The 14728-nt window shown below is 44.7% G+C and overlaps 1 protein-coding gene across 1 annotated transcript; it reads right to left on the bottom strand.

Moving 5' to 3' along the window:
* Positions 1–361: 361 nt before the first annotated feature.
* On the bottom strand, positions 362–14354 carry MYD88 (MYD88 innate immune signal transduction adaptor). Its single transcript, XM_068934162.1, has 5 exons — positions 13964–14354; positions 9258–9389; positions 7442–7622; positions 6246–6337; positions 362–4199 (listed from the first exon to the last, which is right to left on the bottom strand). The coding sequence occupies exons 1-5, from the start codon at positions 14313–14315 to the stop codon at positions 4045–4047; spliced, it is 912 nt and encodes a 303-aa protein (XP_068790263.1). The 5' UTR covers positions 14316–14354; the 3' UTR covers positions 362–4044.
* Positions 14355–14728: the final 374 nt, after the last annotated feature.

The raw sequence follows: 14728 nt of genomic DNA, 5'->3' as shown, positions 1-14728 counted from the left end.
CAGCACTTTTGCTTCCTGCAGGTGGAAAATGCAAGCCTTGGCTCCATTACCTCCAGCGTGTTTGGTACCAGCACTGCAGAGAGGGTGGCACGGGGATAGACACAGACTACAGACAGCAAAACTAAAAGTGAGACCTGGAAAGGAATCAGCTGCCTGAAGTACACTTCCTTATCAATTTTCCTCTTGGTGCGATACAGCTGTACTTCTCCATGTTCCAGACACAGTCAAAAACCTCCACCACGGAAACTGTTCAAGAAAAACAAATATGAAAACAGAAAAGAACTGCCCAGTACTATTTCTCACTTAACACTTCCCTTTTAAACCTAATATTCTCTGATGCCCAAGAAGGAGATTCAGCCTGTAGGATTTTTCATCTTTATTTTACTGTGCTTTCACAAGCAGCAATAGTTTGTTCTTAAGCTGGAAGAAAAAATACAGAATAATTGACTATTTTCGAATGGCTATACAATATATATGCTTTTCCAGAGATTCATATCAGGATAGAAAGTGATATAAATATATATATTTTTATCTATATATAAAAATAAATGATTTGGTACTAACAGATTCAACTACAACAGTTTCAGTGAAGGAAAGAAACAAAATGGAAACAATGTAACGTTATGATTTGTAAGTCCCTTTTTTAAAGGTGTTCAATATTTGGCCCTTCCACTGAGCGTGAAAAGGGGGGAAAAGAGAACCACGTAATTGCAGCTGAAATGTGTTTACAATAACTGGATATTATGTCATTCATAGATGTCATAATAAAGTCACCATGACAAAACAGATATGGCAATGTCAGAAGTGCATAAACTTGATTTTATAGGTAAAAGGGTATATATTTTAAACACATTTTGTAACTTTAGGGCTATTACTTCTCTTTACCCCAAAAGAGTTATTTTAGCATACAAGACAATTTTTGACTGCTTTTAAAAAAGTAACATTCCATTAACAGAAATACTTGTGCTGCATCCAAGATAGACAGATGGAAGAACCGAGGCATAGAAGTTAGGTGATAATAAGATCCAGCCTGAGCACTGACATCTTTTAGAATTATTTTGAATAGCACGCTAATCTAGTGGAATTCAGAAGATGTAGAAATTGAAATCTTGTTCTTCATTTCCCTTCCAGAAGCAGTGCTTTTTTCAGTCCATCGATCACCACATCATCTATTATTAATGTAACTGTTATTATTTTTCGCTCATTTGCAACATCCCAGGTCCCAAACCACACATCGGGATGCATATCCAGAAGACACTGTAAGAGGCTGAATCTGCCATCAAAACTTGTGAACTATTATTTCAGGTATATTCGCTCTAGAAGAAGGTGCAAGGGGCAGAAGAAAGAAAAAAAAGCTCTCCTCTTGTCTCCCCCCAGGACTCAAACCACGCACAGCTTTCCAGTGCCTCAGTTCTCCCCCCTCGCAGTGTAACTGGTGGCTTGGCTCGATACCAGCTCTGAATCCAATGCTCGCAGCATGGACCATTACCTCCCTCTAGCGTTTGGACCAAAGAGCCTCAAGTTTTTGTTCTCCCCTTTAATAAGCCACCAGACAAGTTCTTTCAGTTCTTAAATGAAGAGGAATCTGGTTCAGTCCTGCCAGTAATGACCCATAATTAATGTTTATAGACACTCCGTAGTATGAGAATTCTCCAAGCTCCAGGAGTGACGGGGGATCAAGTAGCCTCCAGAAACTATTATATAATTAACATTTAACGATTATGCAGAAACGCCAAGGCAAGCAGCTGTCTCCATTTCTGCAGGGGAGGCCTGAGAGCAACAGCACGTGAAGATAAACTGACTTAGAAGCACATCATCAGCTTAACTTTTCTCCTCCCACACCCATGGACTTCTCACTTGATCTAGCAAGACAGAAAGGTGCCAATGTTCTCTTAGCACCATGGTAGCAGTTATACTTACAGGAGGGACAGAAACATGCCCAGTTTGTTGGCCTATTCAAAAACGTCCCCTGACACTAATGTTAGGTGTGTGAACACGCTTCTCTTGTTGAAGTCAAGGACTGGCCTGTCTGCTAGAAGGAACCAGCAGTGGGATGTTGACAGACCTTTGTAGCACGCACCTTCATAGAGAGAAAAAGATAGGTGCACAAGTCTCTATCTGAAGAATTCAGCCGCGGTAATGCTTTACAAAAAAAAAAAAAAAACTATAAAAGACTGACAACCAGATACAATCTTAAACATGTAAACTGTAAATCATTAAGCTATAAAATCAACATGAGTCAGTGGCTGAAGGAATGAACTAAGTGGTAGAGTTCAAACGAGTGCAGATACATAGGCAAAATTCCTCTCTTCCCTATTTAGAAAGTAAATATTTACTGAAAATCTGTTTAATATACCAACAGGTCCCTTTAAAACACCACTTTGGGCAGCACCCTTGCCTCCCACCCCCAAGCACCAAGAAGTGATGAAAGCCACTGAAGTGGCACTGAAGTCTGCAAAATTCAAGGCTAAATCTAACATGTAGAGAAATGTCAATGTTGTTCCTAGCCCCATTCACAAATATACATTAATGATTAATTGTGGCACTTAATTAAAATATGCTTTCCTATTAAAGTAACATTACCCTTTAATTTTTTGAAGCAGCCCAAACACACTCTTTATCTGATATTTATCCCTGTATCTTTGAGGCATCTCAAAAAGCTGTATTTTGGCCAGCTCTTCCAGTTCAAACAACTTAAGGTCTGATCCCACAAGGTGCAGAGATCTGTTCCTCTTCAAGTCAATGAGCAACAGTACCTCACATTTTGGGTAGTAAGGACTTTCACCAAAAATAAACATTTAAAGACTGAATCACTAATACAAGAAGGCTCGAATTTAAACATTTAATAAGATCTGGGAATATAAAATGCTGGTATAAAACACGGCACTTAACTAAATGTGACCTGAACACAGACAGAGTATGTTACAAGAACATATCCTTTGTTATAGTCCTTGCTTTTAATAAGCAAAAATTAATCACTTACAGCAAACCTGAGGGACTATCTCAGAAAATGCTAGTGACAAGGGATTCACCCTGTAAATGAACACAGAAAAGGCATATTGGGACAAAACTTAAGGAGCAAAATATATCCAACAGAAAACAGAGTTCAGTAATGCTGCATTAGTTATGACTGCAAGAGTAATTGCTCTAATTTTGCAATACTGCAGATATTGCTAAGAACAAAGTGAGAACCATTCTTTTCTTTGTAGTGCTTCTAAACAATTAAAATATGTTTGCTACTCTTTTAAAAACAAAGACTGAAGGAGACTGTCTACCCTAAGAACAAGCACAGACCAGGGACTGGCAATGCAAATTCCTCCGTGCTGCCCAAGCAGCAGGGCTGCAGCACAGACCAGGACACACAGCTCACTGGCAACGGACAGGCAGAGCAGGCTCGGCTCTGCAGACAAGGCTCCCAAAACTGGTCATTCTCATGGCCCTGCCATTCACCAAGTAGGAAATGGCCTGAGATTAAAACCTTATTTTAAACCTTACTTCCTGTACATCAGTGAGCAGCCATGGGATTTCAATGCAATTTAGAAAAGACACCATCACCCTACAAGCTCCCAGCCCAACCCTAGAAGTTTCTATATCCATTAAACAGCTCTTAAAATAACATGAAATATTTTTTAAAAAGCCTGGAGTTTGAGGCTTTGATTATTTAATGTTTTATACCAGCATTTTATATTCCCAGATTTTATTCAATGTTTACAATAGAGCCTTCCCACATTAATGACTCAGCCTTTAAATGTATATATTCAGTGTAAGTCCTTACTACATGAAGTGCTGGATAGTGTTGCTCATTGACTTGAACAGGAACACCCAGGCAATTGCTTTATTTCCCCTTTCAAGCCATGAAAAAGTGCTAGAGAAAATGCTTTGTTCCCAGTTGTGGGCTCCAAACACAGACCGCGAGGAAAGATGTTCTGCAGTAGTTGAAGACTTCATGAATGACACCACGGTCCAAAGGCACAGCCAGGAGAGATATTTTTAAAAAAAGGAAGGGAAAAAAAAAAGGAAACACCTGGATCTTATAACTTTGAATCACGGCAGCAAGAGAGATTTTGCCAGTCTTGTCCAGAACCATTTTTTGGTGCAAGGATTGGTGTAATCACAAATTGTAATGAACCGTAAGATACTCGGAAACTCGTTCTTCATGGCTTTGCACTTGACTGGAATCAGCCGTTTGAGACGAGCACCTGTAAGACAAGTCACACAGGCAGGAGATTACACACAGCTACAGTCAGATTCTGTACTATTTTCTCCTCGCAGCACTACAAACACACACACACACACACACACACACAGAGAAGGTCCAGGAACGTGAGGTTTGACACTGATTTTGAGTCACATTGGTACAATGCAACTAGCTTTAACCCTAGAAAGTAAGTTTCTGAATCACAGGGCCGCCACTACAAAGACCTCATTCAAATATATAACAGGGCCCCACGTTTCATCTAACATGCATATGGCAGCTTGCACTGATCCCAAGCGGGAGTGGTAAAGCCCTACTGAACTGCAGATAAAAAAGAACAAAGCAGAGTTTCTTGTTGAATGCAAACAGCAGCATACAGTCCTGACTACTTCCAGATGTACATGAAGAGAAAACGGAGAGACTAAGCTTCTTCTAGATGATCAGCTTTACTGGGCTGTCTCCAGTTCTTTCTCCTCCTAGCCTGATTCACTGAGATATTCTGTTGCAGTACCCACCAATTATAAGGGGCTGCTAGGAATCACTCTGCCAGCATTGACTGCCTTTTTGGAGCCATGCCCAAGATCAGACTACCTAGCCCTGTGATTACTATTGCTTGAAGGAGCAGCTGTTTTGAAGAGGAACCTCTTCCTCTTTCATATGGAAACCTGCTACCAGCTAAACTGTGCTGCCCAGCACAAGTGATGATGCTGAGACCTGGACGAGGCAATGCAAGATTTCGTAACTGCAGCAGATACCTAAGTAATCCATAGAGTACTCAGCATTTATCACCAAATCCTTTTGCGTATTTGTTACCCTATTATTTCTAACAGCCTGTACTTGCATGCAATGTTTTTACTGGTAGAGATCAACTCATTACACACAGATGAGCATTTCTTTTCTGGTTGTCCTAATGAAGGGTGTGCTGCCAATGAACAATTGCTGCAGAACTAGAAGGACTTTGCTACAAATCCTTATGATTAGGGGCTGATGCAATTTGTTAGGGCTCCTCAATGGATTATTGGCCATGGTATGAAATTTTAGCATCAAGGAAAATGAAGCTAATTCCTAGCTCTGCCACTGGCTTCCCATTTAACCTCTGACACATCATTTATACATGATGTCAAGCACCCTATCTAGAAAAAAGACTGCACATGCGGACATTCCTAACAGATAGTGTATATCCTCCATGCTGTTAGGCTAAGCTACATCTACTCCTCAGGAACATACAAGAGTGTAGGATAAGTAGCAGTTAGAGCAAAGCCATCTGAACAGACTTGACAGAAATAAATGGATGGTTCTTCAATTCAGAACAACAGAAGGAATAGATTTTTCCAAGTTTAAAATTCTTTCAAGATTTTGTTGGCCTATATCCACAATACTCAAGGATCTCTGCAAAAAAGGTGAACGTTCATTAACTGCTACCCTAGCCTCAGCATTTACTAACACCCTAAGTTTACTATATCAATTTGCCCTCCAATAGCATATTCCCTATATGGATATTGAAGCACTTCACAAGCCATCCCTGAAATGTATGCATCTCTGAAGCAGGCAGCATTAGCCCGTTTGACAGCCAGAGCCCTGAAGCACCGGCAGCAAAACTTCTTGCTCGTAGTCACACAGAAGGTCAGCGGCTGGGCAAGGAACCAAATCCAGGTCCCTGCCTGCACAACAAAATTGTCAAACCACTGTTTGTTTTAATGGCTACTTTTAACAGCAATAAATCTGTTTGCTTAGTGAAGAGTATTAAACCCAGGACAATCCCTGTGTGGACTTTGACAAACATGAGACAGGATGGTCAGTAGAAAGAACCCAGGTGTGAGACTAAGGAGAGCCATGCTCTATTCCTGGTTCTGTAACCACCAATTACTTAATTTCTTCTTTCTCACTCTTAGTTAGCTCACCTGTTTAAACTCATCTGAGACCCTCACGCTCTGCATTTGTACAGTGCTCAGTAGCAGGGCACAGATCTCAGCTGAAACTTCAGCTATTACTGTAATACAAACAATAATATTGATATGAAATTTTAAATGGGGTATTTGCAAGATCTTACCTGGGGAAAGACTAAGAGCAAATTTGGTCTGGAAATCACATTCATCACTTTCCAAGTAATCATCTGAAATGATGACCACCATCCTCCGACACCTAAGTTAAAGCAGTCAGGGAAGGAAAAAAAAAAACCATTAGAGATGTGTCTTATCCTCACTGGTAAAAATATGTATTCCTTAGTACTGTTCTAGTGGAAAAATGAAGTCAGCAACTGTGTTCCAGCAGAAATAAACTACAGGGTAAGGTCTACTGACAGACAGCTACATTATACAGAAAAACCTCATTACAGCTGCACACTCAAATACTAACACGAAAAAACCCAGCTTGTCTGTGCAATCTTTATTTGATCTTCAGTCTATATATTACCAAAAAATGCCATCTTTAATTATCTGCTCACATACTCCCCTAGCGACTGAGCATCACTGTTTTTTTATATTAATATGATCTGGACAAAGGTTTATTATACTAATATTACTGTGAATTCACCCGGTCTGGTGAATTCACTTGGTTGTAAACTACACATTAGGCTCTTTATGGGAGGCTGTGCTGTACAACAGTCAACAAAATGAGGCCTTATTAAGGTCTCTTAAATGCCAAGCCACATCCATCTGAAAGACTGATGTTAGAATCCAAACACCTGTGTCTGGATTTTTCACTGAGCCTAATTTAGCAGGACTGGAGGAGCAAAAGAGCTCCAAAGGCCAGTACCTCCCTTCTTGACACTAAAGAGCACTTTCTGTAGGCAGCTCTCTATCTGGGGAGTTGCTCTTATGTTGCACAGCTCCAGTCCGTGCTTGAGTCCCACAGAGATTTGAAGGATCCCCGAAGTCAGAGCCAGCGTCAACACCTGTGCTGTCCCTTCAAACCCCACATTGCTGGGTGGAGCTAACTCAGCTTGGAGCTGTATTCATTTCCAGATCTCTTTCAAAAATGCAATTGCCAGATGTTCTGGCCAAAGAAAAGGGATCAAGCGTAAGCAGCACCACTACAATGGCTCCTTCCTTGTGAATTCTATGAAGCTACATGTTTGGGAATGCTTGAATCCTCCTTCTTTTGCTGAGAGCATAAAACAAACCCCATAAAGACATCCCTGTGGATTTTTATCACTTCGCTGGCACCACACTGCAGACAACACAGTAGAAAGAATGAATGCAATGTTCCGTTACGCTGAGCTGTCCCAAACAGCCACGGTTCACCTACCTCCTTTCTATAAGTTCTCCAGTGATGGACCACACACATGTTCCTGGCAAGACATCCCGATCAAATACACAGAGCTTCAGTTTGAACTCTGTTTGTTCCAGCTCTCTGATCATCTCCTGGACAAACTGAAGGTCCTTCTGACAGTAACAGATGAAGGCATCAAACATCTCTGTTCCGTTCCCTGAAACCATTAAAATCTTTAGTTACCATCTTTTACTGGAAACAAAGTTAACTTGACTCCTGTAGTGAGCACTCAGGAGTTCCCACAGCCCTTGACTCAGAACTAGGGGCTTTGACAGACAAACTTGCTGCTGTAATTTAACATTTTACCAGATCAGCTGTCCTTCAGTCCAGACTCTTGTCCGTAACAGCAGGAAGGAGCATACGTCTGTGCCTTGACTGCTTTGTTTGACGGTCCAGGCTACTAGCATAACCCACATTTGTTGGTGGTGTTTAGGCAAGGGTAGCTAAGATACAGACATCAGCTCTGCCGAGGCAGAGGTGAGAGAGCGTATGGAAGAGCTGGAGAGAGTAGAGTATCCCCGAGGATGCAACTCAGAGCCTTTTGCTGTGGTTTTTCCCTGGAAGTTACACATTTAAGTAGCGTTGAGGCTCTGGGTCCTGGTTCTCTGCTTCAGATCTCAGACTTACAAGCTTCCTGACCAAAAGTTTTCTGAAGGCCCTTCATCCACCAATGCCCTGACATCCACTCTCTACTGAGGTACAAGGCAGGCCCTGAAGTTTGGAACCTGCAAGTTTTATGGCTAAGACTTCAAATTTGGGTACCTGAAGTCACATCCTAAGTAAATGACCCTGTTTTCCAAAAATGTTAATGCTTGGCAGCTCTCATTCATTTAGCATGCACTCAAAGATTAAATACTCTATTTTAAGGGCAAAGTCTCTCACAATTAAGCTCCTTAAGACTGCTGGACACTGTGTTCTTTCATTTCCATACCAATGTCACTACCTATACTTTAAGGCTGTTATGCCCGTTAAAGTCTACTGCAGTGAGAAAAGAAGTCAGGCTCTACAAGCTGATCAGAAAAGTGGCAATCCAGCAGTCAGATCCAGCCCAAGAAGCATTCAGCCAAACAGAAGGGTAACTGGCTGCCAGGCCAGCCAAGCTGAGGACACTGCTGTGGGTGTACTTCAGGGCAGAGAGATAACTTGGTCGTGTCTAGCAAAGCTGCTGTGTACAAACAGTGGTGTATTGGTCTGGCCTATGGACCCTTTGGGGGAATAATAATGGCCCCATGTGTGCACGGAGTGGCACACACAGGCCTGCACACACACCCACAGAGCTGCACATGCAGTTCATCACATTCACACGGAGCTGCACTTCCTCTCTCTCCCTGCTTCACACTCAGCAATATTTCAAGACTCACTTCCTTTTTATTAAGGACAGTTACATCTGTTTAAGACTGGGAGTGCAGCCAAGGCAATCTGCTTTGGGATCCTTCCCCCTTTACTCCAATTCATCGTGCTTTCAGCCACCAGCAGTTGTTCCTTGGTCTGAGCCAGGCTATGGTAGGGGACACGTTTTGGAAAGTCTCCTCTTTGGTGCACTCTTTACCTGGCTATTTCTGGGTACAGCATTCACCGGGGTTGCTCTTCGTCTCTGCCTCAGGAAATTGGGCAATGGGATAAATAAAAATGCCTGCAGACTATCAATTACATCATTCTAGCCTGGGTTATGAAAAAGTCATAGGTAATAAAGTAAACTTGTAGTAAACGGGTTTCTCACAGGGATCTGCCTACACCTAAGTGTAATCCCAACGTGAAGTATCATGCAGCAATTTTGTGCACGGTCACTTACCGTATGGATCATCTCTAGTTGTGATGCCCAACAGTTCTGATGTCCTTGGCACACTGCTGTCTACTGCTGGGACCTGAAGTGGCTGGTCGGCCTCCTGCTGCTTCCTTTTTAAGTATTTCTTACAGTCCGCTTCTGCAAAAAGACACAACCAACCCAAGAAGCTCCTGTGATGACGGTTTTACACTGGTGAAATTCTTTAAAAATGGGATTAGCTACTTCCTGGGTCAGGGATGTTAGAAGGAATATCCCTCTCTGTTCTTTCAAGTACCTGTTTATGGACCTGCTGTCCAGGAATTTATCTAACACCTCTCTGAACCTCTTGATACTGCTTCTACCACCTCCTCTAGCAATGAACTCCGGAAGCTCGCTCCTGCTGTGTAAAGAAGCACTTTCTTTTATCTGTTTTAAACCAACCTCCTCCTAGTATCCTTAGTTCTAGTATATCCCAGTATATATTCCCGGTATACCTATGCAACATGCATCATACACATAATAGGTCTTAATAACCCTACTTTTTGCTGTCATTGTTGTGCATTTTGAAATATTTAAAAGACATTAAATAACTTGGGGGCAGGGAGGAGGTGACAGCATTAGAGGTGACAACAAGTGCAGTCCTGCATGCATTCATCACATTCAGGAATCACGGAAGGCCATGTAAAATTCTATATAGTCCCTGAAACAGGCTTTCTATTCTCCAGCCACAAGTGGAGATCCTCTTTTAGCTCAAGCAAAGTGGATATACAATTTCAAGGACAAGAAGACCTGTCATATTTGCTGCTGTGAATTTCCCACAAGAAGATAGCGACGGACACAGATCTATTACAAGCAGAATTAGGATTAAAAATGAATTACAAATCTAAATGTAAAGTCTTTGGAGAAGTGAGGAGAAACCCTACGGCCTCTGCCACTCTGCAATCTGCATTTACATAGGAACTTGAAAGTAAAAGTAGATTTGAACTGGCAATTAACAAAGAAATGAAACTCCCTAGTGTCTTCCCTACTACTCAAGATTCAAAAAAAAAAAAAAAACAAGTACCAATCAGAAAAGTACCAATTATTCTCTGAGGGTTAGGCTGAAACATCTACAGAGTTCACTGATGTAGTGACAGCACGAGCAGAGAAAATCTACTGCAAATATCAGATGTGCGTGAGAGCCTGGTAAGCACTGCTCTAACCCCACCATGAACAGGAGCAAACAGCTGTGCAGGAAGCTTAACTCCTGAAGCCCATCCTGTGCCTTTGAGTCTCATAGCTCTGTGTCTCACGACTAGATTATCCTCTGCCTAATAAGGTGTCCGATCTGATCCAAGCCTTTCCTGCGGCTGAGGCACTCCCTCTCTCTCCCCTCCTCTTTCCCAATGTGGGTTCTTTTGCAGAGAAATGAATCAGGTGTTTCAGATTTCAACTCTTTCCTCGGTAAAGCACAAATTTGCGTCCCACCTCTCTGCCGGCTGCCTGTTTTCATGAGGTGTGCACATTTCACATCATGTAAGTCGCTGTCTTTGAAATCATCACCAAAGCTGCTTTAAACTGGGCAACAGGCCACGGGAAGGACTGGCAGGCTGAAAGCACCTTAAATATGCCCTGTTCCCTTAGGTTACCAGGTTCACAATCCGAAATACTTAGTGCTGAGTGGGCAAGAACAGGCAGCTGTTTAAAGACATATTATTATTAGTCCTCACCACAGAAATATCCATTTTAAATGTTTTTGCTCCGTGTCTTCTTCCTTACTTCTTCCAGTTGCATAAACAGCATCTATGTTGGCCTGTCCTGAATTTTTCTAGACTGGTCCCAGAGCTTATCACATCATTCACATGATGACACATATTTTCATTAAGGTAAGCGTTCTCCTGGTTCATCTGTTCAAGCCTATGTGCATGCATAGATTATTGACGGCATTATGCTGTAATCCCCGAGCCCATTTATCCCTGCAGGATAAACCCCAGAGTCGGGCAAAGGTTTCAGAGTGAAATACCAGAGTCTCAAGGTTTTATTACAAGTGCAAACTGGGGACCCTACTGTCCTGGAACCACCAATAGGTCCAGTGAACCCGAAGTGATGAAAAGCATTCAGTAATTTGGCATGAATAAGACCTCAATATGAAACAATGTCTGAGTACACAGGCTGATTAGCGAACAAGACTCAAAGACAACTTTGAAGGCCCATGAAGGAAAGGATCCAAACCAAAACAACAAAGTAGCAAGAAAGTCTCACAAACTAAGTTGTCCCATTCCACCCAGCATGTAACCAATAAAACAGTTTAGGCTTCCATTCCTCTAACTGTCAAACACAAACCTGAAGGACTACAGAGAAATGATAAAACATGAAATCTGATGTGCAAAATGATTAGTGAAATGTGTTCATTGCAAGAAAAGAGAGAAAAAAGATTAACTGTCAAGCAGGCAAGTAGCACTTTTATAACTAGCCAGGAAGAAACAAAGTTTCACTGAGTTTCAGCAGGAAAGAGCAAAAGGTACCAAAGCCAAGACCTTTACAACCCTAAAAAACTGAACAACGAAATCAGCTTCGGAGAGAAATTACACTTCTGGCAGATCCACTAGGACAGACAAGCTGCTAAGAAAGCTGTATCCTGCAAGTGGATATCCTGCAAACATCAATGAGTTTTTTTTAACTCATTTGCCCTGTTTTTCAACAGGGATGCTGTGTCCCAGGGGAGCCTGGCTCATTTGCCAACGCAAAGGCATCCGCTGTCATCTGAGATATCCTAGAGTATCTGAGACATCTGTTAGAGGCTAACAGATATGCTCCTGGATCTACAAGCAGCCCATGTCCTTCTGGAGACACGTGAGATATCCTAAGGCCTCTCAAACGACTTACGATGCCTCTGGGTGGGCTGATCTGTGCTTCCTGTAATGGAAGCGCAAACCACTGACACACGCAGACATCTGCAGGCAGAACCCTAAATACTGACGCTTTAATCTCCGAGCTGAATCCCACGCTACGAGTCCTAACGGACTACACAAAGACACCTCCGAGATCAGGAAATACCACACTCAAGAGTGGATGCAACCTTCCGTTTTCTTTCTTTCTTTTTCCAAGTTTCCTCCCTTCTGAGGGGAGGCTGACTTCTGCCACGGCTCGGAGCGCTAGCAGCAGACCACAGGCCCTAACGCCAGTCTTCAGATAAGACTAATACAAGACAGGAACGGCCAGATCGGGTCAGGCTGAGGGTCCAACTAGCCTCATATCTTGTCTCCAACAGTGATCAAAAACAAATGCCTAGGGAAGAATATAAGAATAAATATACAGCGATACTTTCCTAAAATAACCTACTAGTTTTGACCAATTTGCAGTTCAGGGGTTTCCTGAGCCAATGTTTCTGCACTGAATAGCCTTCAATGAAATTCTTCCAAGAATTTGTCAGTCTCCTCTTATCAGCGTGACCCGCAGCGAGGCAGAACTCATGACCTTCCTGAACTTCACGTTCCTCCCACTCTTTCCACTGCTGTGGATTCAGTGTCTCCAAAAGGCTGTTCACCACAAGGCCCTTCCAAGGGGTCAGCTCCTGAACTCGAGGCCAGAATAAGACTAGGTGAAGTACAGAAGTTGTATGCAGGTCTCAGCTCTCCTAACAGAGAGTTGGAAGCTTCTGCTATTTGTTATGAATTTCACATGAAAGGAGACAGCTGTGGATCATGAAGCACACTGCCCAATCCTTTTTTTTTTTTTCCCTAAAACACAGAGTCTTCAAAGCGCATTCTTGATCAAGAAGAACAGTAGGAGTATGAGAAAGTCCTCTGTAGGCTGCTGGTTAAGCTGTTCCACACAGAGGCATTTCTACATCTTCCTTTCTCTCAGTGAGTAACAGGAAGTGAGATTTCTTATTTCTCCATCACTAACCCAGTAAACTACTTTTTACAGCACGCAACAACGCCAGGGACGTCCTCGGCTTTGGAAATACTTCGGCAACAAAGTTCCGCTCCTGATTGCAGATCTAACAACTCCTGTGAGTCTATAAAGCGCAAAGCGTCTGCAAAGAACAAGTTGTAAAACAGCACCGAGACCTTGGCATTTACTATTTCTCCCTGATTCTGCATAAAATTCACTCCCTTTTTTGCAAAGAAATGATTTTTCCTCCTGTAGCCAGCTTTCTCCCGGCTAATCTTGCTCAAAAGCATCCTGTTACACAAATAATCTTTATTATCAAAGATTCGGGGCGAAGACAGATGATTACTTTGCAGGGCTTGGGACTGGCAGGAACACGGAAGTAGAGGAACCCCGCTGTCCTGGAAGCGAGGCGGGTTACCGTGCAGCTCAGGGAAACGCAGGACGGGTTAACGTTTGGGCTCTTCTGTTTGTTGGGGGCTTTTTGGTTTTTTTAAATTCCTCAGTGGAGGTGGGACGGCAGGGACCAAACTAACTAAGCAGCATCGCCTCCCGACGGGTGACAGGCGCGGGCGGGAGCGCCAGAGGCAGGGAACCAGCCCTGCGGGGACCCGGCGTGATCTTCCACGGGGTCTTGTCAGACACGAAACGCTCAGGTCGGCGCCGGGGGGGAAGCCCGAGGGGCGCCGTCAGGACAGGCCGGGCGACAAGATGGAGGCGACCGGGGTGGGGGGGGGGGCGGCTCTTTCCCGCCCTGCGCGGGGCCGCGCGCAGCAGAGCCCCGTGAGGGACCAGACTGGACCGGACCGGACCGGACCGGACCGGACCGAGCCGGGGGGGGCGGCGACGGCGCGTCTCACCCATGCTGGCGGCCAGGTCGAGCAAGATGTCTTGGCGGCCCAAGACCCGCAGGAAGTGGAGCAGGCGGCCCACGGTGGCGCCGCCGGGGCAGCGGCGCTGCCATTCCTCCAGCAGCGCGGCCGTGGGGTCGGGCAGCGCCTCCAGCCGCTTGATCTCTAAGTAGTCGCAGTCCAGCTCCTCGGCCAGCGCCGTCCAGTCGGCCGCCACCGCCGCCCGCGGGTTGAGGTAGAGCCCCAAGCGGCGCCGCACGCCGTAATTGAGCGCCACCATGGGCACCGCGTCCAGCGCCGCCGGCGCGGCCTCGGCGTCCGGCTCCGAGCTCGGCTCCGAGCCCGCCAGCGCCGTGGCCATGGCCGCGCCGCGCTCGCAGCTTCCCCCCGCCCGCCTCCACCGCCGCCGCCGCCGCCGCCGCGGGGCTTTCGCTTCCCGCCTCGCCCCGCCCCGGCCCGCCGGGGCCCTGAGGAGCGGCTCTGCCCGGCCCGGCCCGGCCCTGCCCTGAGCCGCCGCCGAGCCGGGCCCGGCCTCCCGGGCCAGCGCCGGCCTCGCGCTTCGTGGGCTTTCGGGCGAGCCGCTGTGCGGTTGGGTCTCCTTGTTTGGACAGAGGATCTCCAGAGTACGAGGACTGCTCGAGTACTCTTAAGATCTGGGGTGCTGGTTTGTCGCTGATTTTTACTGGAAACGGGAAGGAGTTTTTTTTTTCCCCCTTTTAAGCAGCCGCCCTAAAAGCCGAACCTCCTCCATCGTCAGGAGCCCCCCCATCTCCT

Source organism: Struthio camelus, chromosome 2, assembly GCF_040807025.1.
Source record: "Struthio camelus isolate bStrCam1 chromosome 2, bStrCam1.hap1, whole genome shotgun sequence".
Taxonomy (NCBI): Eukaryota; Metazoa; Chordata; class Aves; order Struthioniformes; family Struthionidae; genus Struthio; species Struthio camelus.
Note: the sequence above shows the minus strand (reverse complement) of the source record. Positions and strands in the feature narration are given on the sequence as shown.

Excerpts from the sequence above, each read along its gene's own strand:
- MYD88 (XM_068934162.1), bottom strand. The coding sequence starts at position 14,315 with ATGGCCACGGCGCTGGCGGGCTCGGAGCCGAGCTCGGAGCCGGACGCC. Across the intron at positions 9,390-13,963 it reads CGACCTGGCCGCCAGCATGG|AAGCGGACTGTAAGAAATAC; the intron begins GTGAGACGCGCC and ends GTCTTTTTGCAG. Across the intron at positions 6,338-7,441 it reads GGAGAACTTATAGAAAGGAG|GTGTCGGAGGATGGTGGTCA; the intron begins GTAGGTGAACCG and ends GCTTTAACTTAG.